This window comes from Didymosphaeria variabile (assembly GCF_027946475.1).
Source record: "Didymosphaeria variabile strain IMI 356815 chromosome Unknown scaffold_6, whole genome shotgun sequence".
Classification (NCBI taxonomy): domain Eukaryota; kingdom Fungi; phylum Ascomycota; class Dothideomycetes; order Pleosporales; family Didymosphaeriaceae; genus Didymosphaeria; species Didymosphaeria variabile.
Genome location: NW_026611625.1, coordinates 2,845,801 through 2,872,747, shown reverse-complemented (window position 1 = coordinate 2,872,747; position 26,947 = coordinate 2,845,801). Strand labels below are relative to the sequence as shown.

The 26,947-nt window shown below is 52.0% G+C and overlaps 10 protein-coding genes across 10 annotated transcripts; 4 read left to right on the top strand and 6 right to left on the bottom strand.

Annotated features, from left to right (window-relative positions):
- Positions 1–175: 175 nt before the first annotated feature.
- N0V89_008853 (uncharacterized protein) lies at positions 176–1,447 on the bottom strand (the record flags this gene model as incomplete). Its single annotated transcript, XM_056217606.1, has 1 exon — positions 176–1,447. The coding sequence occupies one exon, from the start codon at positions 1,445–1,447 to the stop codon at positions 176–178; it is 1,272 nt and encodes a 423-aa protein (XP_056069162.1).
- Positions 1,448–2,112: 665 nt separating this feature from the next.
- Positions 2,113–2,820, top strand: N0V89_008852 (uncharacterized protein; the record flags this gene model as incomplete). Its single annotated transcript, XM_056217605.1, has 1 exon — positions 2,113–2,820. The coding sequence occupies one exon, from the start codon at positions 2,113–2,115 to the stop codon at positions 2,818–2,820; it is 708 nt and encodes a 235-aa protein (XP_056069161.1).
- A 263-nt stretch (positions 2,821–3,083) lies between these two features.
- On the bottom strand, positions 3,084–5,065 carry N0V89_008851 (uncharacterized protein; the record flags this gene model as incomplete). The annotated part of the gene is made up of 2 exons (XM_056217604.1): positions 3,084–4,530; positions 4,833–5,065. The coding sequence occupies 2 exons, from the start codon at positions 5,063–5,065 to the stop codon at positions 3,084–3,086; spliced, it is 1,680 nt and encodes a 559-aa protein (XP_056069160.1).
- Positions 5,066–5,581: 516 nt separating this feature from the next.
- PGM2 (Phosphoglucomutase-2) lies at positions 5,582–7,513 on the top strand (the record flags this gene model as incomplete). The annotated part of the gene is made up of 3 exons (XM_056217603.1): positions 5,582–5,634; positions 5,842–6,143; positions 6,204–7,513. 3 exons carry the CDS (start codon positions 5,582–5,584, stop codon positions 7,511–7,513), a joined length of 1,665 nt encoding a protein of 554 aa, XP_056069159.1.
- Positions 7,514–7,729: 216 nt separating this feature from the next.
- N0V89_008849 (uncharacterized protein) lies at positions 7,730–8,404 on the bottom strand (the record flags this gene model as incomplete). The annotated part of the gene is made up of 1 exon (XM_056217602.1): positions 7,730–8,404. One exon carries the CDS (start codon positions 8,402–8,404, stop codon positions 7,730–7,732), a length of 675 nt encoding a protein of 224 aa, XP_056069158.1.
- A 1,033-nt stretch (positions 8,405–9,437) lies between these two features.
- Positions 9,438–15,525, bottom strand: HIR3 (Histone transcription regulator 3; the record flags this gene model as incomplete). Its single annotated transcript, XM_056217601.1, has 2 exons — positions 9,438–15,440; positions 15,523–15,525. 2 exons carry the CDS (start codon positions 15,523–15,525, stop codon positions 9,438–9,440), a joined length of 6,006 nt encoding a protein of 2,001 aa, XP_056069157.1.
- Positions 15,526–15,898: 373 nt separating this feature from the next.
- Positions 15,899–18,290, top strand: BUD7 (bud site selection protein; the record flags this gene model as incomplete). The annotated part of the gene is made up of 5 exons (XM_056217600.1): positions 15,899–15,924; positions 16,083–16,209; positions 16,265–16,389; positions 16,437–18,072; positions 18,123–18,290. 5 exons carry the CDS (start codon positions 15,899–15,901, stop codon positions 18,288–18,290), a joined length of 2,082 nt encoding a protein of 693 aa, XP_056069156.1.
- A 584-nt stretch (positions 18,291–18,874) lies between these two features.
- Positions 18,875–19,487, bottom strand: RPS16 (40S ribosomal protein S16; the record flags this gene model as incomplete). Its single annotated transcript, XM_056217599.1, has 4 exons — positions 18,875–19,125; positions 19,194–19,305; positions 19,358–19,374; positions 19,439–19,487. The coding sequence occupies 4 exons, from the start codon at positions 19,485–19,487 to the stop codon at positions 18,875–18,877; spliced, it is 429 nt and encodes a 142-aa protein (XP_056069155.1).
- A 1,607-nt stretch (positions 19,488–21,094) lies between these two features.
- N0V89_008845 (uncharacterized protein) lies at positions 21,095–22,937 on the top strand (the record flags this gene model as incomplete). Its single annotated transcript, XM_056217598.1, has 3 exons — positions 21,095–21,528; positions 21,577–22,796; positions 22,828–22,937. The coding sequence occupies 3 exons, from the start codon at positions 21,095–21,097 to the stop codon at positions 22,935–22,937; spliced, it is 1,764 nt and encodes a 587-aa protein (XP_056069154.1).
- A 1,032-nt stretch (positions 22,938–23,969) lies between these two features.
- N0V89_008844 (uncharacterized protein) lies at positions 23,970–25,156 on the bottom strand (the record flags this gene model as incomplete). Its single annotated transcript, XM_056217597.1, has 3 exons — positions 23,970–24,152; positions 24,296–24,974; positions 25,044–25,156. 3 exons carry the CDS (start codon positions 25,154–25,156, stop codon positions 23,970–23,972), a joined length of 975 nt encoding a protein of 324 aa, XP_056069153.1.
- Positions 25,157–26,947: the final 1,791 nt, after the last annotated feature.

Sequence of the window (26,947 nt, the reverse complement as noted above, 5' to 3'; positions counted from 1 at the left end):
CACATCACGTGTTCACACCAGGGCTACAAGATTCTTGCAACAAGAGCTGCCATAGATTGTATACTCAATAATGCAGTATTTAATATTCAGCGGCCGCCGAAATCTGTGGCAAAGTCAAGCATGCGGTCCATAGACCACCACGTATGTCGAAAACCCAGCCACCCATTACCATCCCTCACTCAACCACAACATCCAGCACCCTCCTTTCCTCCTTCCTTATCTCTACCCAGCCCCGTTCCTCAACCCTCACAATCTTCCCATCTACACAAACTCTCCTCCACCTATCTTCCTTCTCCTGAAACTCAATCCTTAACCCATCAACCTCCTCGTACCTTACCATCGGATCTTCAACATGCTTCCCGCCCTGATACGCCAATCCCATAACCCTCATTGCCTCGTCCCCGCTCGTGGGCCCAAAATGTACGAGCCACAAACTACCGTCCAGCGGCTCACTCCTCGGGCTTATGCAGAACGGTTTCTCAAGGTTGGACACCATGGTCGCGAGGACGTACATATGCTCTTTCTCCGGAAGAGGTGACCAATCTGAGCCGTGGAGTACGGAGACAGATGCGCGGTAAGGGTGAGGTGGTGAGCCGTCGGCGGGGTACAAAGCTTCCTTTGCGGCCATCTTGAAGCGGTCGATGCCAAACTTGCGGTACTCCGCAGTATCGCTGTCGGCGACGAGGGAGGCGTGCATAGCCCAGCTGGCTACTACGGCGCCGTGAAGGATTGGGCGGCCGCTTTTGGGGTCTTGAGGGAGAGCTTCTTCGTCGCGGGCTTCGTTTGTGAGGAGGCGTGCGCCGGGAGAGAAGGAGGCGGTGAATATCGGGAGAGGCTTCCTCTGGGCTTCTTGAGAAGCGTTGAAACAAAGCGCTCTAAGACCCCATGTATTTTGGTGGGGGTTGCTGACGTTAATGGAGTGGTATAGAGCGTTGGCGGTGCCAAGTGGCAACAGAACAACTTGTGGTGCCTTGTAGTTTGAAGACGGTGGTTGCGATAGGAAACCATTCACGAGGTCAACAATACCACCGTCTCCGGTCAGAAGTATTATCCGCAACGTTATACCCGCATTGGCTGTAGGGAAGAATATGTCGCTGGTCAGCTCTTGGATCGTGCTTACTGATTCGGTGCGGTGAGTGAGGAAATTCATGTGGCCTTCTGGCCAGAGCGTCTCTAATATTGGCTTCACAGCCTGCTCATAGAATACCTCCGCCTTTCCTGTGCCAGAGCCAGAGGAAATGATGATGTGCGTTTCTTCATCGCTTGTAACATTTGGACGGATAGATGGGTGTTCTTGATCGTTTTCTTTTATGATGACCTCAGGCACTGCATTCGGGTCCTTCTCTTCGCCTGCGGGTAACTGCAAGATTATGGCCGTTGATCGAGCTCCATGTTTGCTTGGAACAAATGCTACTGTAGTGAGATGGGTGGAATTTGATTCTTCCATAATGGGGTCAGTGGACATCGCTCCGTCCAGCTCGGTGCGAAGGTCGAAAATAAGAGTGGTCTACGGTTGAACCCTCAAGCCAACCGTTCCCACAATGATCGCTGTAGGCAACGATAACGCAATGCCCGCAGTTTCTCGCTTACACCATCACCCCACACAGTTGGCTGTCTAGCTGCTTTTGGGCCATAGCTTCCATTGCCCTCAGTAAGACTAAGAAGGCCACATAAAGAAAAGATCCTAATTCGCACTCGAAGTGCAAGAATTGAAATGGAATAAATGTACTCACAGCGTCTCAGCTAGCTGAAAGTGGTCAACAGCTCGGAAGCGCAGGTCAACCGTCCAGCTTTACGTCATCCCGTGCTATCTTGGCACCGGTGCTGTCGCGCAGCGCAACCTACCGAGCTCAGCCGGGCCTTGATACTACGCCGTCAGCAGGGACCACAGATCACGAAATTGCGCACGCTCAGCCTCAGCGCGTCTTTCGCATCTGATTACCTATTCAGCTCTTTCGCCCGGCCTTCACTCTTCGCTCTCGAAGTAGCTAGCTTCCCGATCTTCCCGCTCGCGCAAAACCACAACCACCTCTCCGCGCACATCTCGCACATGCGCACCCAAGGCCACCATCTCCCCTCCACCCTCGCTACCTTTAACATTCGAACGGCATCATGAACGGCGGCTGGGTCTTCCTCATCATCCTCCTCATCGCCCTCATCGGCGGCTACGGCGGCTGGGTAGCCTGGTCGCGCATCCGAGCCTCACGCCTGGGTCTCCCACCGCCCTCTCTCAACCCCTTCAACCGCAGCGGCGGTGGCACCTCGAACTACCCGGGCCCCGCGCCCACAGGCATCAAGGGCTGGATCGACGCCCAGATCCACAAGTTCAAGAACCGCAATAACAGGACCGCGTACGGCGCGTATGAGGAGAGTTCTGGAGGGTACAATAGCGCGAGGGGAAGAGGCGCGGGACATAGGCTCGATCCGGATGAGGCTTGGGACGCGAGGGTAGGGAACGAAGCGTACTATGAAGAACAAGAGCTAGGGCTGCATGAGCCGCCGACTGCGAGGTCAGAACTACAAAGTAGCAACCCGTATGAGAACCGGCCTTACGGAGCGCCGTCGCCAAGCTTCCAAGAGCCCGAACGTGGAAGAAGTCGCAACAGGGAGTACGATGAGCGCAGTGATGGAGGGCTGGGTGCGCGGCAGAATCCGTTTGGGGATGAGAATGCGGCAAGTTTGAGGGGGGTTAGTCCGCGCCCCTTGGATCAGCACGTCGATACGAGCTATGGCGGAGCGAGTGCTCAGCATAAGAAGAAGGGTAGTGTAGATAATAGTCCGACAGAGAGTCGGAGGAGTGTGTTCCATGAAGAGATGTAGAGGGGTATGATGATTTGTGGGCGTTTTTGGATGTCTCATGTGGCGATTGGAGTCTCTCTTACTTCTGAGGATATATATGATTGGAGGGGTTCTTGTTGCAAAATTTGTGACATGATGAGCCTGCAGCACGATGGCTGAGGTACATAATCTTATTAACACTGTCGATCTTCCTGTGCGATCGCCGAGCTCTAACTTAGATCCTGACTCGGATATGCTCATACGATATGGCCTCCCTAGTGAGAAGGCTGATTGCTTTTGCTCCTTCAAGTGTGCCGCACGTTCATGAACTTGAGCACATCGAACGAGTTGTTGCCCACTTTTACGCCACGTTCCTGCTTTCGCCTCTCCTTCCGCTCAACCTCCCTCTGCTGCTTTTTCACGCTCTTGTTCGACTTGCGCTCAACAGGAACCTCCACGTTCGCGGAAGTGTACACTTCAGCAATAAGCTCTCGCAGTAGTTCCTGCTCACCTTGCGGTTTTCTTGCCTGCCCCGGCACAAGGAACAAATCCGTAATTGGGCCCATGCTCCGCAAATCGGCATGTAATTGACTGGCAAATAGGAGCAGTGGAGGTGAGCCATCCTTGTGGAGAGATAGCCACACTTCAACACATTGTTTGAGGAAGCGAAGAGAATATAAGGCGGCATGGAGGCAGGCGGTGAGGTGGACGAGGTCCCAAGTATTGTCGAAATCGGCGCTGAGTACATGTAGCCAGAGTTCGATACCTGGAGGTGTTTTCAGATCACGAAGAACGATCCCAATCGCAAACAGAGGCCACACAAGGCTTTGAGGAACGTCTCGCTCAATTGTCCATTCTAACCAAGCACTGATGTTGCGGGCATATGTCTGTATTATGGCCAATCTTTCTTGAGGTGGGTACAGCTCGACATCTTGAACAGCGACCTTCTGAGCTTTACGTTTATGCTCTTGGACCTTGGAGGAGTCTGTGGCGAAAAGAGTGTAGGAAATAGTCCGCAGATCCTGGCCGTGGGTCCATGCTGAAGCTCGGTGTTGGTCTTCGACGAGAAAAGGAAGATAAATAACGGGTTCGACACTTGAGTTTATACCCTGACAAATGAACTCCGAGACCCTGACATCTAGACTTTGCAGCGATGAAATAGCCTGATTTGTTAGGAAGAGGTCTTTGATATTCGGGACAACATCGTAGCGCTTGATGAAGTCGAGATAGGTTTGTGAAGTTATGTCAACGCTTTGAGCTTGTCCGATTAGCCTACTTTCGGGACTGTGAGCATCTTGAGTCAAGCAATATGCGAAAGGCCTAAGACTGGCAAGGCCGAATTCTTTGCATATAGAGGACGGCGAGTAGCCCTTGAACTTTGGTTCGGGCCAGAGCTCAGTATCCCTATAGAACAAAAGCCGGAAGTCTTGTGGGTATTCGTAAAGTAAAAGATCGGTATCGTCACTGAAGATTAGCGACGGCGGCTCCTCTTTGGCTCGCAGCGCGCACCAGTCATCAGCTTCTCCTGGAACATTAAATGTGATACGGGCGTATTCGCTATTTGCCAGTGCCTCTCGCAGAGCTGGCGCGAGGAAGGAATAAGAGACCGAACCGAGAGAGGTCGGTATGGGACAGGCTGTAGACGGATAATTACATCTCAGCCCATTGACTTGCTGATTGTAGCGTGCTGTTCTGGCTATTCGTTCAGCCTGCTTAGTGTCTGGAAGCGCTCCGTCGAACAAGATGGCTGTACTGGGAACGTTATCAGCAAGGCTCAGCTAGGACTTGAATCTAGATGCATGTCGTGCATGCCTCGCGTATGCACCTGCGTTGTCGCTTCAATGCACGCAGCGGGATCTATTCGCCAAAAGAAAAAAGACGTTGGTGCAGTGGGATAATATCACCTCAACAAGAGCTCCCACTCGTCAATTCCACTAGATCCGCTGCAACTGGTATCTGATCATGGCGCATGCAAGATCGGCTGTGGTGCAGACCACACTGCGTTGATGCGGCGTACTGATACATGCAACAGATATGAGGCGCTGGTCACTCACACCTTGATATTAATAACCTCAAGGGTTCTAAGCCAGCGGAGAGCTTGTTGAGTAATGTCGGCGTACGACGGGATGCGCGGCACGTTGCTTGTGTCTCGAACAGCCAGAGCCAGCTTATGGGCGTGATATGCAAGGGAGGGACCGTCGATGATGGCGTTATATCCACTCAGGTCCTGGGGAGTATATCGACTCGCATGCGCCTCAAGGCGTCGGGCGAGCCCCGCGATGCCCATATTGGATAGATATACAACGTGTCTGGAAGGAATGAACCACGCCGAGAGAGTATGCCTCCCAGAGATTACAATGGACGGACTTGGGCGCAGTGAGGCATATCATATCACCTTGTATAGGCGCAAATGAAGCTAGCCACGGGTCGAGCGTGGCATGCCCGAGTGATGAGGCGAAGCAGGGATGGTGCAAGCCGTTGAGTGGTGGTCCTCGTATCGACCAGGGATACGAATGTACAGCCTTATCCGGACTGTGAAGCCATTGAGGACGTCGACTGTAGGGGAAAACAAATGTTGAGTGGAAGAAGATCAGGAGAGATGCAGGTGAGGTCGACAAAACGTGCGAAGGCTAGCAAAGGCGTGGCCAATGGAAGGGCAGCGGCGAAATGCAGGGGCAGGGGCCTGCGTCATCCCGCCGCGGGGGAAGCTACGCCTGCCCCTCACATCTAAAAGTCGTCAACAGCGGCCATAAACCTGCCCACTCAATTCCTCCACAACAGCCTGAAATCCCGAATACTCAAGATGAGCGTCCGGACCGTTTCTCTCAAGCCGTATACCGACCAGAAGCCCGGCACGTAAGTACCCAAACACCGTTCGGCTGTGTTTACACGCCTGTCTTAGCCGCCCCGTCACTGCTCGCATCCTTTCTCTATATGCAGCAGATTACATTCCCTGCATATCGCGCCTTCCCTTCCATTGTCCATAACTATCTACACCTCCAATTCACCGAGCTCCTGATGCATTTCTTAGAAGATCATGGCTAATGAATGGTTTCGCACCAGCTCTGGCCTGCGCAAAAAGGTCAAGGTCTTCCAACAGGAGAATTATTCCGAGGCATTCGTTGCCAGCATTCTCCTCTCCATTCCCGAAGGTGTCGAGGGATCTACCCTGGTCATCGGTGGTGACGGACGTTATTATAATCCCGAGGTCACACAGTTGATTGCCAAGATTGGCGCTGGATATGGCGTCAAGAAGCTTATCATCGGTCAAGACGGTATACTAAGTACACCAGCTGCTAGCCATGTCATCAGGATACGGAAGGCAACTGGAGGCATTCTGTTAACTGCCAGCCACAACCCCGGTGGTACGTAGTACCTTGTTCATCTACATACAAAACAATTAGGCCGAGTACTGAACGAGTTAGGCCCAACCGAGGACTTCGGTATCAAGTACAACCTTACCAACGGTGCTCCCGCTCCGGAAAGCGTCACGAACAAGATCTACGAAACCTCCAAGAACCTTACCTCGTACAAGATTGCCGACATCCCCGATGTCGACCTGAGCAAGCTTGGCTCAGATAAGTACGGGCCATTGGAGGTCGAGATTATCCACTCCACAAAGGACTACCTCGAGATGCTCAAGAATATCTTCGACTTCGACTTGATCAAAAAATTCATCAAGGACCACCCTGACTTTAAGCTTCTCTTCGACGGCTTGAGCGGTGTCACTGGTTCGTACGGTGTCGACATCTTTGAGAAGGAGCTTGGCATACCAAACAGTACTCAGAACTGTGTTCCAAAGCCAGACTTCGGAGGACATCACCCCGACCCTAACCTCGTATACGCCAAATCGCTCGTCGATGCGGTTGACAAGAACGGTATCCACTTCGGTGCAGCCAGCGACGGTGACGGTGACCGTAACATGATCTACGGTGCCAACACTTTCGTGTCTCCTGGAGATAGCCTGGCCATCATCGCCCATCACGCGGAGCTTATTCCTTGGTTCAAGAAGCAAGGTATCTACGGCCTCGCACGCAGCATGCCGACCTCCGGTGCGATTGATCTCGTCGCGAAGAAGAAAGGCGTTCAGAGTTACGAAGTTCCAACCGGCTGGAAATTCTTCTGTGGACTTTTCGACGCTGACAAGATGAACATCTGCGGTGAAGAGAGTTTTGGCACTGGCAGCAACCACATCCGTGAGAAGGATGGTTTGTGGGCGGTCGTGGCATGGCTCAACATCATCGCCGGTATTGGCGAGCAGTCAGGTTCCACACCGAGCATCGGCTCCATCCAGAAAGACTTCTGGAAGACATATGGCCGCACATTCTTCACTCGCTACGATTATGAAGGCTGCGAGACTGATGGCGCCAACAAAGTGGTCGCTCACGTCAAGGAACTCATCACCACTAAGAAGGATGAATTCATCGGTTCAACAATTTCCGGTCGCAAGGTCGTGGAAGCAGACGACTTCTCCTACACTGATCTTGATGGAAGTGTCAGCAAGAACCAGGGTATTTTCGTCAAGTTCGACGACGGTAGCCGCATCGTCGTGCGCTTGTCTGGAACCGGCAGCAGCGGTGCCACCATTCGTCTCTACATCGAGAAGTACGAGGATGATGAGAAGACATACGATCTTGATGCGCAGGAGTACCTCAAGGACAACGTCAAGCTGGCTACCGATCTGCTCAAGTTGCAGGAGTACATCGGCCGCACTGAGCCTGATGTCAAGACGTAAAAGCGAGAAGCTATCGTTGCATATACATATGAGTAATGGCACGAGGAGGGGCGAATATCACGAGACATGACTTGCATTAGCGATTGAAGCCTGGCCGGTACGAACGAGAACTGGAGATGATCGATAGACATTCCCTACTTATCGTAATTAGAAAATCAAAACGTCCTGCCAAAGCCGAGTTCTTTCGTATTCGTGTTTCGCATGGTCTGTAGCACGTCACGCTAACGCCACAGATTCCCAAGCCTCCCCTTGAGGAAATCCCAAGTGGAACCGACCACACTTTCCGACACCGATATGAGGATCGACTACCGCCTCGAAAGACTCAACCCTTCCTCCTGTGGTCAGATCATCGTTGTCGCTTTCTACACCCATCAAATGGCAGTGCAATTTCGGCCCACTGATGCTCTCCATCCAAGCTGGGACTCTGTATCCGAATAAAGTCCCTTTCATCCTCTTCACCTGACGTTTTTGCGTGGAATTCTTCAGCAACAGGTTTACGTTAGTGAATATTCCCTTGATCTTAAATGGCAGAATCGAATTCATGCCCCCAACGGCAGGCAGTGCCTCGGTTGACGCTAGCAACTCTTCCAAGCCCGTGTAACTCATCGAAGTTCCCCGTGCAATTTCGATAAGGCGTAAAGGCTGAAAAACGGTGACCATGGCAAAACAAAGTCGGTCATTTGCCATAGCCGGTGTTGCGTTCCCCGCATGCGAGATGGCGTAGGCTTGACGGTTCAACAGAAGCATGAGGTACCCGTGCTCGAAAACTCCGATGCCGTCAGTGCCATGGCTCGTAAGGTCTGCTGCACGTGGTTGGCCTGTGCTGAAGCCCTTCTGCACAGCTGTCCATGTGGAGAATTGGAAGATGTCGTTCGGGATGGATGCAACCATCCTGGGTTGTTATCTGACACGGGGCTGTAGTTGAGACTTGGTTGAGTTGTTTGTCAGCCCGCTAAAGCTTTCACACGGCGATGAAAAGTTCGCAAGATATCTCGCTGCAGACATAACAATACCTTAAAAAGTGATATTTATGTACGGCATTGGGGCCGAAATCATACATCGGGCCTCCACTTCCGATTCGATCATCTTTTCAGTCAACATCAGCATGTCTGTACTGGAGCGATTCTTTTGTTATTGATTTATGGGAGAGCGTAGTACTGCGATTTCGGATTTGCGCGCCATGCATCGTGCATACCCGCTGTATTCCGACGTCATTTCACCCAGGTCTTGGCTCGGCCTTATCTCGCGGAAGACGTGACATCTGACAATGGACCTACTCGTCGCCGATAGATTGATACCTTGGGACCTCCACTCTTCGACTTTCCATGCGCACAGCACTGAAGAACTCGACCGAAAGGATGCCGTTTGGGAAGGTAGACGGACATGTTCCGTTGTCGCGAAAGCCCTGGTGGTTTCTTGTGGGTCGCAATGTTAAAGGTCCGAAGATCAAGCGCGAACAGCATAACGTGGACCTGCGATCATTAGTCTAAACGTTTCAACCTTTACCGTCTCAGACGCTACAAAGAGTGCAGAGAGCGCGGGGTTTGTAGTTGTTAGAGAGACGCACAGACTCAGCTATGAGCACAACTCCGCCAGGGGTGACTTCAAAACAGTGGATTTTATCGCGACTAATTCCAAATGCTCATTGCGATGTTGTCCGTTCTTCTTCTGTACTATAGCTCGATCGGAGCACCCAAGGGTGCCCAGAGCCTTGAACAAAAATACCGTACAAATCAACTACTCAGGGTATCCACGACACGATCCAGAACCGAAATACCGAACACTCGCCTAAACCCAGCATGAACACCGGCGATGCAGACTTCCCATCGTACAACCCGTAGAACTCCACTCTAGTTGACATTGAGACAAACGAACGGACACTCAAAAATAACACACGAAGGACACCACTATGCATCGCCATCCCTCATCTCCATATCTTCATCCCCTGCCTCCCCTTCGCCCTCTTCGTCCCCTTCCCCGACCCCTCCGTATCAGTCTCCTTCTCTTCTCTATCCATACTCCTTTTCAAGTTCGGAAACAAACTCGGCCTAGGCGCCGATATAGCGCGCATACCCACACCTGATGCGTGAATCTGATGTCCCATCTCCTGCACTTCGTCCTCGTCCAGCTCGCTAAGCTCGCTCTCATCGTCGGCGTCATCGTGCACGGATGCAGGAGCGCTGCGCTCGTCGGCGGTAACGCTGGCGGCGGCGGTGACGGTGCCGCTTGTAGGGACGTTGGGAGGCTCGAGGGTAGGAGCTGCGCCAAAGCCTGCCGCAGGTGTAGGTGCGGGTTCGGGTGGTGTGGGCTTGTCGGGCGAGTGAGTGGGTTGCATGGTGGCGGTGGACGAGGGGAGTATTGTGTGTGTCGTGGCAGGCGGGGAGCGGATTGGCATCACGGATGTAGTTGGAGGGGCGGCCGCGCCGGCTGGTTTCTGCGCACATACTTCGGCACGACGTTGGATTTCTCTACGCCCGACGGTCTTGGCTCGAGGCTTCGGGACGGGCTCAGTAGGTGGCTGTGGTGGTGGCTGTGGTTGTGCCTGCGGCTGCAACTGACTTGGGTGGAAGAGGTTGAAAGGGGCACTGTGACCAGTGCCGGGTACGGCGCCATCGAGTTGGGCATGCGCGACTGGTGGTAGGAAGGGGTTCCCGGCTCCGTGGTGAGCGCCGGTTTCTGGCGTTGCAGTTCCTGTAGGGGGAGGCTGTTTCTGTTCTGAAGGTAGAGGCGGTAGGGTTGGGCCAACTGTGTTGTAAAGCAGGGCAAAAGTATCACCAAGGAGGTCATCGATTGGCACAGCCTTCATGAGACCGTTGTTGACGCGCTTCAACTCCACTGTATGCCGCAGAACATCGAGAGCGGGATGTTGTGAATGGGGATCTTGGCACCAAGCCTCCAGGCGGGTGGCTTGAATGTTGTATTCCTCGTAGTTGAGCGCTCTGAAAACAATGTCCTCCTGGCCATCTGGGATCTGGCCCATTCGTCGCAGTAGTTGGAGATATGTCTGGCACAGTTCATGCCATAGCTTGGTGTGCTCGAAGAAATCGGTCTGCTTCCTCCGAACACGTCTGGCTAAAGCCTCAAGGTTCGGTTGGTCGCCAGTTTGATTCAGCAGGTGAACGAAGAACTTGGTGTAACGACTGGTGTAGACAAAGTGCCTGCCAGGTCGCTCGTATTCGGGCTTCCATACTTGGACTGCCATGGTCTTGGTGAAGATCTGCTGCGTAAGCTCATGTTTTGCGCCTTGGGCGACCATTATGTCATTGGATTCGTCATATATGACATGAGCCGCACGAGCAATGATACGATGATGCCAGCTTGACTTGTCAGTGTTACGCAGCGCCTTGAGTACCCTAAGTATGTATCCTTCCCATTCGTCGGAATTTTCAGGGCTGCTGATGTTCTCCGAAAACGGCGTGTTGGATAAGAGCTCCACACCCTTCTCGTGATCGATAGCTTTTCGCAGGAAGAGTTTGTGAGTAAAGGACACGAGCTTGTAATGAGGCTCCAGAATAGGCTCTCTACCTCGCTCTTTCTTCTCAGGTACTGCGTTGATTGCATTCACGATTGCTTTGATCACCTCCTCCCAAGGTGGTCCGTTCCCTGCAGTTGGCGGTCTGCCTTCCGCTAGAGCTCTCCGTATTTCGTCGATGTTGGCACAGTGCATCTTCCAGAGACATTTCGCTAACATGTAGTGATTCCACCACTTATCTGGTTCGCCTTGAGCTGCACGCTTGAAGAGGACGCCCGCAAACTTCCAAGCTGTGTAGGGCAACAACGCGGCGAATGGCAAATTCTGGTATATAGGCGCGTCATTTTGCCCGCTGTAGAACTTGTGTTCGGTGTCCTTGATGGCGAACGCAGTCATGCTGAAAGGTTCTCGAGATGAGGCGTATACACGGTTACCAAAGTCTGCGTACATATGTGCGACTTTTGCGAGCGTCTCGGGGACGAGGTCTTCGTCGCGAACTGCACAATTCACTGCCATGGAATAGCAGTGAATGGCAGCACGCTGCCAATTGATGAGCTCTACGCTATTGCTGTTGATCTTCTCGGCGGTCCAGGATATAGCTTCTTCCAACTGGGTATCATTGGCTTGCGCGAGGCGGTACCATGTTTCCCACCGCTCGCTGCAAAATTCCAAATCTTGCAAGAAAAATGCTTGGGCAAAGTTGACGTCCTCGGTTGGTGCTTGAGTGGTCCTCTTTTGTGATTTGAACTTGGTGAGTGCAAGATTCCCCATCAAGAAATACCATCCCTTGGCGGCCGGGGCGACCGAAGCATCTGCAAGTATTGGCTTCGTGGGAAGTGTGCCGACACCCTTCAAGCAGCTGAGCAAGTCTGTTGGGTTTATAGGAGATTTAAGATAGGCCTTCAATGTTTTCCCATTATGGGTGATCTCTTCATGAACTCTAGGTCTACCAAGAGCTCCATGAACTCGCTCGATGGTATTCCTCAGCTCGTGCTTCACGAGATCCTTGATGTTCATCTTCGAAGCTTGAGAAAGGATGAATGTCATCAACTTCATCGCTGCGCTCCTATCGAGAATGTCGGCATTGGAGCCGTATTCTTGGCATTCCGATGGATCGATAAAGGTTTTCAACCCATACAAATCATAAAGGACCTGAGATAGCTCAGTGGCTAGTGTCTCCGGTTCAGGAAGGTCCTGGAACGACAGCATCTCATCCTTCGCCAATCTAAGGAACAGACGCCCGGCTGCGTGTCCACATGACCGTACTCCAAGAGTATGATGGACGTGCCGCAGGAAAACAAATTGCTCGTCAGACGGTGTCTCGAACTTATTCGGTGTTTGAGAGATGCCTTCCCTAAAGAGGTAGTACTGGAGTATCCAGAGTCGCACTTGGACATCGTTGAGCCGGTTGGTAAGGTTGGTGAATGTAGATGGTGGGAATCCGTCCATGTAACGGGGTACAGAAAGCTGTCCTACTCGGATCGAATCTTGCAGACAGTTTGCTGCCGACAAGATTCGTAACAATTGTGAAATCGCCGACATGGAAGATTGCATGTGCTCGTATGTTAGGCAAGCCAATGCATCCTTCTCATCTCTAATGATCTGAAGGACTTTCACCACAATCTCATCGACAATGCGAAAACACCTTATGAGCTCCACGTGTCGGTCAGCATCCGAGCATTCCTGATAAGTTGAGATGCTGAACTTTCCCGTCAAGGTTTCGATACTTCGCAGGTAGCAGGACAGAACTTTTGGTGGGTATTCGATTGCCTCGTAAGCTTCGCGCAAGCGCTGCCACAGCGAAAGTCTCAAGCTAACAGATGCTGAATCGAGGAACTTTCTCATCTCCTGCAAAGGCGATGGGCGCGATCTTTGCATGTCTGCCGAAACGAGATCATGGTCGATAGCCGATGTTTCATCATGATCTTCCCCTACACCGTTGGCGTTATCATCATCCATCTGGTCTGCCTCCTGTGATGGTTCTAGAATGGGTTCCAAGCTCTCTATGACAGCAACAGGGTCCTTCTCATCGGTATCGAAGACCTTCAAGAAAAAATCTTTCATACTGATGCGGACAAGCTCACGATCTACCGCAGCTACAGAAAGCTCTGGCATGACTGCATTATTCTGGACCTCAATGATATGCCCGTCTGAAGATTTGAAGATCTCCTTGAGTTCTTCCATTGCATAGAGGACGTTTTGAGGTAGAACGTCATCGCTAACGCTCAAATGAAAGACAGACGCCCATACGTGGCGTAGAACAAGTTCGTCATCGGATCCGGCATTCAGGTCACAGCTCGAACGTAGCTGCATGGCTTCGCGTGCCAGCGATACCCATCGTGATAGGCGATCACTTTGTTCGGTTTGTGTGCTTTGGTTTACGCCACTGCTAGGATGCTTGATTAATGAGTAGACGTCGAGATGAAGCTCGAAGATGGTCTCAATCATCTCAAACTGTGCGATGTCCAACTCTGAGAGCTTGTATTGTCGGGTCTGCTCCTGAGCTTCAAGTATTCTGGCGTTGAGCGCTTCGAGGCGGTCCAGCATACGGTCGTAAATAAACTCATCCACATTAACGAGAACCTGAACCACCTGTCGCTTGAGGTCCTCAGGCCACCGGTACTGTACGTAGCTAGACTTGCTGCTTTGCGTGCTATTGCTTGTCGCGAAGAGGGGGCTCGGCGATAGCAGTGCCTCTACCCAGGCAAAAGCAACCTCCTGCGAGGAAAGCCAAGCATCTTTGATGCTTTGAATAAAGGTAGTAAGCTTCTCGCTTTGTAAAGTCGCTTTCGCGCAGGCTTGCGCAGTACTAGATTTGGAGTAACCCAGAAACGCGTTCAAGCCCGCTTCCCGCGATGCACCGCCAAGATCCATAGGCTCTGCACTGAGTAAGACTGGTGCGATTTTCGATCCTGACGTGTGCAAAGCCGTATGCAAATCGCAGGCTGCCTTGTCGATGCTGTCGGTAGCGGTTGCTACGGGAGTAGAGTTGCTAACCAAATTACGCAACTCCTCCAGGACGCCGAGGCCCTGTACACCGAGACGCTCGAATTGATCGTTGATGACTTCACGCAGGCATTTGTCAGCGTTCGTAAAAGGCCAAAGCTGGTCCTCGAGCGTATTGCCAACAGTCTGCCCCATGGCTTCAACACCTGTGCCCACCTCTGAATCGCGGGCTCGAAGACGTTTACTCCTTGCGCGACCACCCTCAGCAGTTTCTGGCAGTCCGGCGGAGTCTGTTGAGCGCTTGCGTGACAGCTCGCGACCGTTTTCTGCCAGCGTTGCCGACTCTGCCTCGTCAGCTTTGCCGTCCGTAGGCCTCTCCTGGTCTGCCATCACCGCATCGTCGCCGTCTTTTGCGGCAGTTTTCGAGTCATTTCCGGGAGCGGCAGGTTCGTCCTTTTCCGATATGACAACTCCCTTAGGAGGTTCCGTCATCTCAGTCTCCGCCTGCACATTCGCGTTTTCGGTGGGTTCTGTGATATTTACTTCGGGCGGCACATCGAGGGCGATCGCACAGCCTGGCTGCGTGCTTTCGATCAAAGTATTCGTTTCGGTCATGTAGTGACGAAGGATCGCGTCTCCCGCACCTGCCCAGTCCCACTTGACTGGACTCAAAATGACACGCTGGGGCGGTCGGTCAACAGCTTGTCGTACGGGCCCCGAGATCTCAGAGGGAACTGGGGCCCAAGGATAAGGGTTTAGTCGCTTCTTTAGCGTCTCGGAAAGCTTCTTCTTCATCAGTGACGCAAGTGGGGGCTGTTGAAGGGACAATGTATCCTCAAGCCTCGTGACCAGTTCGCGGAGCTGATGTCCAGCAAACCCCTCTTCAAGTCCTGGGAGACGCAGGAGACTGTCGTACGCCTCGTCGTTTCCATCCAGCACAGCCTCCAAACAAAATCTAGTGATACGCGAGCTGCCGAGCATAGCAGCAACGGAGGCTGTCCGTAGCCATAGGTCCAAATCTGTGTCTTCTTTGTCCAGTGCTTCGGCGAAATTTGATAAAGCAGAGACTACGTGTCCTGGACTCTCCTGCTGCAAAGGAATGCCATGTTGGCTGGCCCAATGTTGCATCGTCTCGAGAATGAATTGGCCATGATTCTTGTATGAAAGATGAAGTAGTTGCGGGAGTGTGTTCGGTGCGCTCTCGTTGCCGCCAGCGGTCTGGACTGGGCCGGCATCGAAGTCATCTAGGATACTGTCGAATACCAGCTCGTCGCCAAAAAGCTCGTGGCGCTTGTACTCGGAGATCGATTCGTTGTACTTGAAGATCTCGGATTCGAAAAGTGCTCTGTAAGCTTCCCCGGTTTTCTCAAAGGATTGCGGACCTTCGGCGTGATACTTGAGGGCGGTTTGGTAGAGCTTCAGAGCTTCCTCTATTTGAATCTCTTTGCTGTCGTCGATCTCGACCTCTTCCTCGTTCTCCGGTTCCACGTTAAGCGCATGCCAGGACGACTGTATACTTGATTAGCGAAAGCGTCACAGAAGTGCTATAAGCTCCAGTGGGTGCATGTGAAGCTCCTCGAATTGCACTTACCATGGTGCGAGGTGCGCGCGGTGCATTTAACGGAGAGCGTCAGCGCGCAAAGAAAAGAATACCGGAGTCCAAGTCAGCAGCGCGTGCATCAGGCAGCCGTGTCCGCCTATCTCAACTTTCTACACGGCGCGAGTGTATGTCGGTCGCGTCTACGTCGTGTCGTGGAGCTAGTCGTTCCTTGGCGCGAGCAAGCCACAGTATTGAGGAAGCACCTCCGATCCGCCGCATGTTGTCCTCCAAGCAACGACGCAACCCTGACCCTCTCTCGCGGACCCCTCCTAAGCCCAGCCCGACACGAAAACTACGACGGTCGCATGCAGTTGTAGTCTTGGACCCCCCTCTGAGCTCCTTCCGTGCCCCGCAACAAGCGTGAGCCATGGTGACGGCGCCAGCTGTTCCTGAGTATGCAACATCCCTCTAAGCTTCCCGAACAGCCACATGCCTTGCCGGGTCAGATTTTAGACAAGACCTGCTATATTCGCAAGCGGGCTTTCGCAGCATTCAATTGATTACTTCTATCTGTAATTCATACTACCAGCCTGCTGACCGAATTACTGTAGGATCTTCGAAGAAGAGCTGCACTCCGCAATCGAAGCGCGCTCCGAGACCCTCCAAACGCTTCGAGAGCTAGGCCCTCCAGACCTCGTGCACCTTATCAAGCAGCCCATCAGAGACGTCAAGAAACAGGTAGAACATGTCCTGGGATATACAGCCATGAGATGAAGGCGCTAACATGATGCAGGTAGGAGTGTATCACCATGTCACCGGTATCGACGCCTCCTCTTCGGCCAGTCTGGCAGCCTACATAAATACTCTGACCTTCTCGCCGCATGATAAACAGCACAAGGTCGTCTCCGGTCTATATTGGTACGGGTGACCGAAAGAATTGTTGGGATTGGGCTGACGGCGCTTAGCTGCTACAATGCATTCTCGCGACTGGATATGCGCGTACAAGTGTACATTCCGGGTACCGTGGAGAGCTACTGCATCGATGAGCGCGGCGACAAGCGCGTTGCGACCGACGAGTTGTGGCTAGAAACATACCTCTGCAGTGTCCTCCGTGCATACTCTTATGCCGACGATGGATCGGGCGACACAATCAAGAAGATTGTTGGCGTGCGGAGATTTAACCCAATCACGAGCACCGAAAGTGAACACAAGTTCCTGGACGCGGCAGAGCGCTTATTCTTCAATGGCTGGCAACTCGGCTCAGATCCTGAAATTCAGGTACCCAACCTCGTCTCGAACCACCTCACTACCGGACTTCTGAATTACATACACACTACGGGTCGATACGCCTCGGGAATAAATCTATTCGAGAAGCTACGGACCAAGGATCCCGAAATCTCGTCCTTATTGGCGAGGGTGTATATCGAAGCAGACGAGGAGGTGAAAGCTGTGCAATTATTGCACGAGGCCATCCAAGAGCTGCCCATGGACTATTCGCTGCTAGACTGCCAGGCTGACTTCTGTAACAAGAAGGGACGCGGTGACCTCGCTTTGGAGATTGCGAAGAGAAGCGTAGTTTCCGCACCTAGCGAGTTCGGAACGTGGGCTCGCTTGGCCGAGATATACGTCAGCCTCGAGCAGTGGGATTTGGCCCTGTTGACGCTCAACTCATGTCCTATGTTCACATATCAGGACAAGGACGCGCCACGGATGCCGGAGCCACAGAGGGTTTTCCTGCCTATAATGCCAGAAGCCATCTGCGACGAGATAATAGATAGCCCAGTGGATGACGTGGAACTCGTTCACCCTACCCTCCGCAAACTCCACGCAGCCGGCTTCAAGGGCACTTTCCTCAAAGCTTACATGCTCCTCACCGAAATCACGAAGAAGATCGGCTGGGATCAGCTCCTCAAAATACGAAGCCAGGTCTTCGTCATGGAGGAAGAATACCGCAACGAGAAGCAGACCGCACCGCATGGTACAACTTCGCGCAACGCCAGCGTCACCGCGCTGCGCTCGCCTTCTCCGACGCCCAAAATCAACGGCGAGGCCCACGGCGAAGTCGAGGAAACCGCTTCCGATGCAGAAGACGACGTGCCAAACGGTGCGTCGTCTTCTTCTGCGGCACCCGTAGTCGAAGCTACTTTAGAAAAACCCTCCCACACCGTCGCCTCCGAAGTCGTCAAAGCCGGCTCCGAGGACCCGCACCCCATCTCCACACCCTCAAACCCCAACCAGCAGAATTACACGCACTTTCACAACAAGCGACTCTGCGAGCGCTGGCTCGACAACCTCTTCATGGTGCTGTACGAAGATCTCCGCGTGTACACGATATGGCGTACCGAGATGGCGCAGTACCGCTCACAGCAGCTGCTGTACAAGAAGTCGGCCGAGGAATGGGAGATCCTAGGCGAGCTTGCGGAAAGGTTGCACCATGAAGAGGAGGCGGTGGATGCGTATGAGAATTGCCTCCAGATGAAGTTTAGCCCGAAGGCCATGCGGGGGGTGCTGAAGTTGGAGGATGGTAGTGGTGCGAATGTGAGGGATGTCTGTGGGGCATTGATTAGGCTGGTTACGTGGCAGTATCGGTGGTACTCTGAGGTATGTGAAGTCTACTGTTTGTACAAGAGGGGGTGTGCTAACAAGAACAGTTTTCGCCGAACCTGCTCTACACCATCCGCAAGCTCATCGAGGAAGAGGGCGCCGTCAAAATTAGGAGTATCATCCAGGGAACTAGTCTGCCGCAGCACGTCTTGGATCTTACGCATCAATATGCGGCGTTATGTGCTGCTTTTAGAAGCAGTGGTAGCGATGGTTAAGCGGTAACTGTACGTCATCACCAAGCATAACGGCCTAGGAAGTGAGATGTTGCTGCTAGCTACTGAGATATTAATGTTCGCACGCGAGGAGCTGTTAGGTCCGGCGGTAGCCTGGGCAGCAATGATAGAGGGATACCCTGGTATATTTTAGTAGGGGTATGCAGAACGCATCCTTTTGCCAACGATACAGAAGTGGCCGTGCTGAAGCCCCATCGATTTCTGATTTGGTGCGTAGATCTTTCATTATAAGCGTCGGGGTGAAGAGCGCGTGTGAATTGGACGTGTTCGACTGTAGCCTGCAGCGTCCGTCAAGGTCGAATTCAGCACCTCGCATTCCGTGATATCACAATCCCCGATCATACAGATCGCAACTTGTTAGGTATCGTTGCAAGCCAGATGAGCGCTTGTAACTGATGTATTCATTTTTATCGTGACAAGATGTTCGTCCCATCAGGTCGCCCATAGCATTCCATCATGCTCTTCCTTGCAATTCAATGAATCCCATGAACCGATATAAAAGCCCACGAATGAACACCATATGCCATCCACACTCCCATATTGCCAAACGCACCGCAATCGCGCGCTTAACGGTACGACTTCTGGTACCTGGCGCGGGCACCTGGACCGCCGAACTTCTTGGGCTCGCACCGCCTGTTGTCGGCCACGAGGAGCGTGCGGTCGTACTGAACGAGGGCCTGCTTGAGCTGGTTCTTGGAGTGCTCGTCGACGTATTTCTGGTAGTAGGCGATGATGGATTTGGCGATGGCTTGGCGGATGGCGTAGACCTGCGAGGTGTGACCACCACCGGAAACGCGCACGCGAATGTCGACGTCGGCTGAGTCCAGGTGTTAGTAAATCCACTTTCCTTCGTTTGCAGGTGTGAGTGGGTGGGTGTGCGCGTACCGAACTTGTCGAGGCCGAGAATCAGAATGGGCTCGTAAACCTTGAAGCGGAGCATCTCGGGCTGCACAAGGCTGAGGGGCTTTCCGTTGACCTTAACGAGGCCCTTGCCAGCCTAGACATATCATCAGTATGATTGCCGTCACGGGTCCTGGCGTTCAATGTACCTTGCAGTGGGCGACGGCTGTAAAGTTATTAGCTTGTGTTCGCTATGCAGCGCGCAGATATGGGGAGAAGCAGGAGCATACCAGTCGCGGTCTTCTTCTTGCCGAAGCATTGCACGCTTTGGGTGGACATGTTGGGCGGCTGTGGTTAGTTGCGTGCGGTGGTGCTATCGTTCGTCGTGGAAGCAAAGATTCATCATGTCGAAAGTGTGGAAGTTCCAAAATGCTAAGCGAACCAATGGCGGCTAGCGCGAATTTCGGGGCGGCGTTTGAAAATGGTGTTACGTAAGCCTGCATCCCTCTCACAGAACGTTGGCAGCGAACTAACTCATCAGATCCCCACCAACTCATCTTTGCATACTAATGGGCTCCAATTCAAGACTAAGATTCGTAGCAGTATAGATGGAGCCCGGTGAGACTTTCGCTTCCAGTACGAGACCGCAGCGAAGAAAGGCCCGAGCACACAATTGATATGCCTTACCAACTGTACGTCTTCGGCAGCAATGGCGAAGGACAGCTCGGCATCAAGGCTGCAGAAATAATTCAGACTCCCACAATCGCACACTCATGGCCTGCAGAGCAAGGGATCAGAGTTGTCTCCGGTGGCGATAATCACACACTCATCAAATCTTCTACTGGGTCCTTGTATTATGCAGGAAACACCCGAGCGCTTCACAATGGATCTCTACCAGTGACAGGGCCGAGACTCGAGACCTTCGAAATATCCGATAATATGAACGTCTTATTTTGTGCGGCTGCCTGCGAATCCGCCGCTTATATCAGAGATCAAGCTCCTGATGGGCCTGTAAATCCAGATATAAACACCATCTTCATTAGAGGCACGAGTCATTGGGGTGAAGGAAGTTTCAGTGAACGTTCCTTGCCGCATTCGGTGCTTGACTTCGCCGCTGGCAATTGGCATTATGTTGCCATTCTATCGGATGGCGGCGTACTGGGTTGGGGAAAGTCCAGGCTCGATCAACTGGGCCCAAAGCTATCAGGGCAACAACGCGTCACTGAGCCCCGGCTGGTTGAAGATGATATCCCTTTCCGACCTGTCAAAGTGGTTTGCGGCAAAGACTTCACGTACTTCGCCTCAGATCCATCCACAGGCGAACATCATCTCCTCGGTCGGGACAAATTTTCCCTACGCAGCGCCCTGCCTGCGAATATCAAAGGATGGACGCAGATTGGAGCGACGTGGCATGCGATTTTTGTCCTATTCGAAGACGGCAGCCTTACAGCTTGGGGAAAAGACAACATGTGGAAGCTCTTGCCTGACAATTTGCCTCTTGTTGAACAAATGGCAGTCGGGAGTGAGCATGTTCTTGCTTTGACCAGAGATGGAAAGCTCATCAGCTGGGGCTGGGGAAAGCATGGGAACTGTGGGGACCTGACGAGGCATCGGGACAAGATGAAGAACGATATGGTGAGCGGCTTTTGGAATGAGATCGACATACCCGGGTCGATTGAATTCCTCGGTGCCGGCTTTTGCACGAGTTTTGTGCTTACGCAAATGGCTGAAGAAGGCTTTGAATAATGTTGCGTTGCGATTTGGCGCTTGCGCAGGTGATGCAGGCTCGGATAACAAGGCTGCAAGGCTGACGATCTGCTTTGCATAGCCGACAGAGGCTGAGTTGAGGTGGCGGGCGGCATTCCAGTCTTCCTCACCTCGATATCTTTCAACATTCGGTTCATAAAGTAGAATCGCTCACCCACCAATCTCGAAGTTGGCACATAATGCCCATTACTTTTGGCGCAGTCGGCGACATCATTTCTGTATGCCTCCTTGTGAAAGATCTCGTTGACGCCCTTGACGAGGCACGCGGCTCCAAGGCTGAATACCAATCCGTTGTTCGCGAACTCTGGATCCTTGACCGAGCGCTCTTAGAGATCGATCTGCTCACAAGAACGCATGAAAATGGAGCCACGCCTGAGCTTCGGAGCTTATGCGAAACGGCACAACGCGCTGCGGCTAAATGTAAGAGCCTGGTGGCCCAATTCCTAGAACGGATGAAGAAATATAAAAGGGCATTTGAAGACGAAAACAAGGTGAAGAAGGCAGTCATGGGAGTGCGATGGCGCGTGGGTGAAAGAGAGGCGGTGGAGCGATTTCGTGTAGAAATCGTGGGGACGAGCTCGAGCCTGCAGATGCTACTGGCGACAGCCAATGTGTAAGAGTCGCCTTTACGTCTCATGAAGGACTACTAAAGCCTCTCAAGGAACTTGCTAGCCCTTAGTAGGAGGGACGTCAAAGATCAGTTGAATCAGATCGAGCAGCATAACGAACAGCGAGATTCAAGCCAGCAGGCGCTACTGCTAAATATCAAGGACCGCATTGACAATGCTACGCAACATGTTACCAACGGCAACACAGCCATAAGTAAAATAGTAGATGCTCTGAGGCTCGACTGGCTACGACGACTGGGATCTGACCTGAAGTCACTCATGCACAAGGTGATAGCCACGAATATTGCAACCTATCATGCCGTGGTAAGCATTCAAACTGTTCTCTCAAGCCGCCTCGAACGCACCCTCATTGAAGAACCCATAATATTGGAGGATCCAATCGGTCGCATAGCACCTGTCCACCTACAATTTGTTACTTCTTGGGACGCGTTCAATGCTGTGCTCGAAATTCGGTTCCGCAATTTGCAGGGCTTCAAGAAAATACAAGACAAGCAGTATGGACTTCAAGAGAAGGCTACAAGGAGGGAAATTGACAAATCACGTCCTTGGCAAAGAGCTTTCCTACCTGGCCAGCGAATCGAAATGAGTTTCATCTTCCGCAGTGACGACAGGGGAGAACCTGAAAATGAAGATGCCAAAACCATCACGTGCCCTGGATGTCAGGCTTCCTCGCCGCATCCGAATGACACCGAGACGCAGTGCTCTACCTGTTCGATGTGGTTTCGCAGAATTACTGTCGTCACAGAAGTGGAAGCACCGTCACCCATCCCGCTACCCAACCCTTGGAAATCGACAGCTGCATTCGGGAAGCCAAGCTTCTCTGCGCAATTAAGCGGCCCACTTAAACCGGGCAAGCGTAGAGTGACGCAAGATGATCTAGAGGGCGAGGACGATATGCGGGAATTCAAGAGGGTGAGGCTTGTGGCGGAAAGGAAGCGCGTCAAAAGGCAGACCGTCTTCAACGTCAATGCCGAGAAGACGTACGCAACATTCTCCAAGATATCCGTATCACCAAGTTCGAACAGCTCAAAGTTTGCTACGCAGGCAGACCCATTGCCTGCGAAGAACAATCTAGGAGCATCCGATGTTCCTCCGCAGCACCGACCAGAAGACCATGCTTTCGATATTAAGGTAGAGCTAGAAAAGGCTCGTCAGGTTGGTCTGACATCGCGAGTTCCCGGAGAATATTCCAAGCGTCCGCATAGCGCAACTTTCGTAGAGCAGCAGGAGCCAGTAACGGCGGTATACTACAGTAATATGGCCACTCCTGACACCTCGTCAAGATATCTCCGTCGTCGCCACTCCCTTCCTGTGCTCTGCTGTGTCGAAGAAACAACCTTTCTCGCCTCCCGCGAAACAGTCGTATCATTGTTTCAAGGGCAAGTTCCTGTAGATATGTCTTTATATGAATGGCTCGGCATCGGGGATTGGCGCGCGTCACCACAAGAAATCGCCATCGCATTTGAGCGCACATGTCTGAAAGCGATTGCACCTCAATCATTTGACACTAAACCTAATGGAGTAGTGGCCGCATACCTCATCGTGTTCCATGCCATTTTCGAAGTCCTATCAGACTGTACTTTGCGAGACGAGTACCATCGAGTAGGGCTCCAAGATTTCAGCGATTGGTGCTTTCGAGCTGTTGCTCTGTTAACAGCAGCCTACAAGCTGGACATCGCTGGTACAGATTCTCTTGTCTTGACGCCTACCTCTTACCGACGAGAGCGATCGCGATTGTACACTAGACACCGCGTACTACCGGATTTCTCGGCAAGCGTTAACGTGCTTCGTCATTTCATTGATGAGAGCTTTCGAAGTGGGCCAATGTATTCATTGTTTCTATCCAATATGAGAATCCCGATCTTGAACATGAAACCTGAGGAAAGGGTAAAGGCCTGTTCTATCTCGCTTGCTCAAGAAAGGGATCGATCATAGTTGTCGGAAGGCTGCGATAGCAGATACACCTCGAGAGTTTTGTCGCTGACGAGGCTGAACAGCGCTTTCAAAAGTGTGGACTCAGGATACAAGTGACCGATCAGACAGAAGTGTATAGACTTCTAGCAGGTATCTGAGTCAAAGGCCTCTAGTCTTGCCTTGTTTGCACGGACAAAGTCATCGCAGTAACAGAGGCTTCAACATTGTGAGATTACATCGTCCCACTTCCGGCATCTCTGTTTCCACAAGCCTCCCTGAAGACCTTACCATGGGCCATAGCATGAAGACGGCCAGACGACCTTCATAGTGTCGGATTTTCCCAAAGACTTCGAATCATAAGTACGACGTCTTGACCCATGGATGCACTAGAACCTCGAGTTTCACCACGCTAGGGCATATAGACGAGCTATTCTGTGTGTTAGAATCAGTAAATAGATCGCGGATCAGTATGCTCGGGTCGCTATCTAGGAAGTGCTCACATGGTTCTTGACTAGAGCTTGATGTTCTGGAGCACCGCGCTCAGGTCGCTGTCTAAAAGGCGCTCCGCAGCAGCCTGCGGCTCCATCCACATAACGCTATCGATCTTCTTGGCGGGTTGGACGACTTCAATGTCCTTGAGCAAAGCTTGCGTCTCGGGGCGGGTGAAGTGTTCCGTGGTGACATAGTAAGGAAACTGAATACAGGAATATTAGCAAACTGCCGCCAGTAGGTCGCGTCACAGTGGGTGGAGTTTAAATTCGGACATAGATACAACGAACATTAAATAGGGGTCCGGATTTCCCCCATGCCCAGTGTGCACGTTTTCTGGTAACTTACGTCGTCCTCCACCCCAATACCAGCCAAGCTAGCGCACAAGTTATCCTCGAAGACCTCGGGCAATGCATTGTGCTGCTTCTCCAGATCCTCGCAGTAGACGTGGACCTTCTCAAGATGAAACAACCACCGCACAGCCCAGACGACGACGTACTCGCCGAAGATAGCGCGATCTTGAAAGCGGGCCTGATCAAGAAACTCGTCGGGCTGGAAGGGCATGTGGGATGGCACGTGCTTCATGGCCTTGACCTTCGCCATGATGTGCTTGATTTTGCGGGCCGGGAACTCAATGAGATCGTATTTGTGGTCCCACCAGAAGCGAAGGAAATCCTCCTGCTCATGGAATTTGTCAATGCGTGTATTGTAAGCGTGGAAGGCGCAGATGAACTTGAAGAGGAAGTGGTATAGATCTGGATCCTGGATTTGGTCGGGTTGGGCCACGACGATGCCGGCGAGGAGAAAGTTGACTAAAATTTGGTGGGAGTGGCGGGAGAATGAATGGCACTTGTCGGTGCTCCAGTACCAGGTAGCGCACGCGATATCGAAACGGTCCTCAAATTTGCAGCCCAAGAATTTGTTGGAAGCGAACAGGTTGTAATTTTCGAAGAAGTAGGGGAGTGAGAGAGAACGAGGAATATGGTCGGGGAAGCAAGCATCATTGAGTTTGTAGTAGTCATCGAGGCTGATATATCATGTGTCAGTTCAGTATATTCCTCTTCTGTGCGCTATGATGGATGTGATAGCTGCTTACGTGGGCTTGCGTTCACCTAAAAAGTTCAGCTTTCGGAGTGGTGCAAGCTTGTTGGCCAGCATAACGACTAGCTTCTGGTGAAGCGACACCTTTACTGAATGTGATAGCTCCATTACGGTGGGTAGTTGTCGCTGGCGAGAACAAAATTGGTATCAACGGGCAGGCGAGGTAGTAGACGCGGTGGAAAGAGGTGAGGTGCAGCAGCGGAGGCTGAGGAACCTGGCAGGAGCAGGAGTGGTCGGTGCTTGATTAAATAAGCAGGTGAATGTTGGGATTTGAGAGTGACTGGTGACTGGTGACTGGTTTGCTAGAAGCGTTCAAGAGTTCGAGGTCAGATGTGGTTGAGTTTCAACGTCAACCTTTGGTGACTGTCACTTCAGCAATGCAATAGTATCGCTCTTCGGCAGCTTCGCAATGATTGTCATAGAAAGGTTTTATTGCCAAACAGTGGAGCACTTGGGTAAAAGAGGCGTATCTGCGGTCGTGACAGCTGGGTGCGAGCGCACCATTGCCTCCGGGTCCTCGATCAAGAAAGAACGAAGGGAATCAGGCCGAAGGCTGCACTCTTGTCGAACTCAGACTCTACACGGTAAATGTTGTTTGGATCGAGAGTCAAGGTCTGGCGTACGGATCAACGAGCGTCTCAAGTCAATTCCATCTATTCTGCAAGCTTGAGCAGTGTGCGGCCTCAGAAAATTGTCCTTGCCAGCCTATGGTACATGTCCCAATCTCTAAATGCTCAGGAGAGCGGTTGATGCCCCGCGAACTGAGACTTGACATTAAACTCCATCAATGCTTTGGTGCTTCTCCGAGTACTTTGAAAGGCGAGGAGACCTTGGCCAAAAAGCGGCCGTGATCCGCTCACTTTCAACCCTCAATTGACTCAAGTCAGACTCCAGAAATTCCAATCTTCGTCCACTCACTACAAGCCCCAAAATGAGTCTCTATATAAACCAATTCATGCAGATAAACGCCTAAGGATCATCCGAGGCGGCGTGTGGCGAAGTGGTACATTTGCTACTCTGTCACACAAAGCCTTAGAAACCAGTTCGCTTCTCAGCGAAAGGTCCTGGGTTCGACTCTCAGTGTCCGGTCCTACCTTAAGCTATTTGCCTTTCCTTGACCGTCAGCGTGCGATGATGGGACGGGCATTAGCCGAGGAAGGGGTTGGACTTGGTTCACTTCTGAAAGGATCTTAGTAGGCTCTGCCCTTACCGACCAGCTCAGCCAGCTGGAAGGTGAGCCACAAGCGAGCCGAATGGGGACTCAGAGGTGTTGGTCCTTTTTTGCTCTTCCACCTATCTCACTTGCCTTACTCACCACATCCCTTGCTAATTCTCTGATTCCACGTCCTTCGATCTTTTTACAGTATTTTATCTAGAGTGTCTTTGCACAAATAGCACATATGCATCGAATCTTTACCTCTATCTCCTGTCTCAGACCAGCGCCAAAGTATACATGCACGCCACTGAAGCTCACCTCTTCTAGTACATGTATCACCTCGAGGCAGCAGGCTAATACTGTTATTACATGCGAACATATAACCGCTATCCGTTTCCCTGTTACCTTCTCGCTACGCTAATTAATCCTAAATTCTCTGACAAGGGCCTGGTCTACTTTACCAATTCCTTTGGACCATACGCGTCCTAAGTATCTGTCCACATAGCTATGTCATAGCATATGGCATTTCTGCGCTAATGTTGCCATCCATAATAAACTTTCGCCGTAGGTTTCCATCTTATTCAGAGACCATATTAGGTCACCATAGCACCCGCAGTAGCCACAATCGTCACTGTTCCATATCCTTCCGTGTTATGATATGTGTTATCAAGTATTACTCGCCAGTAGACTAGCTCAAGAAAGACATAAGAGGTACTGTATGCAACCACAAATATCGACTAAGT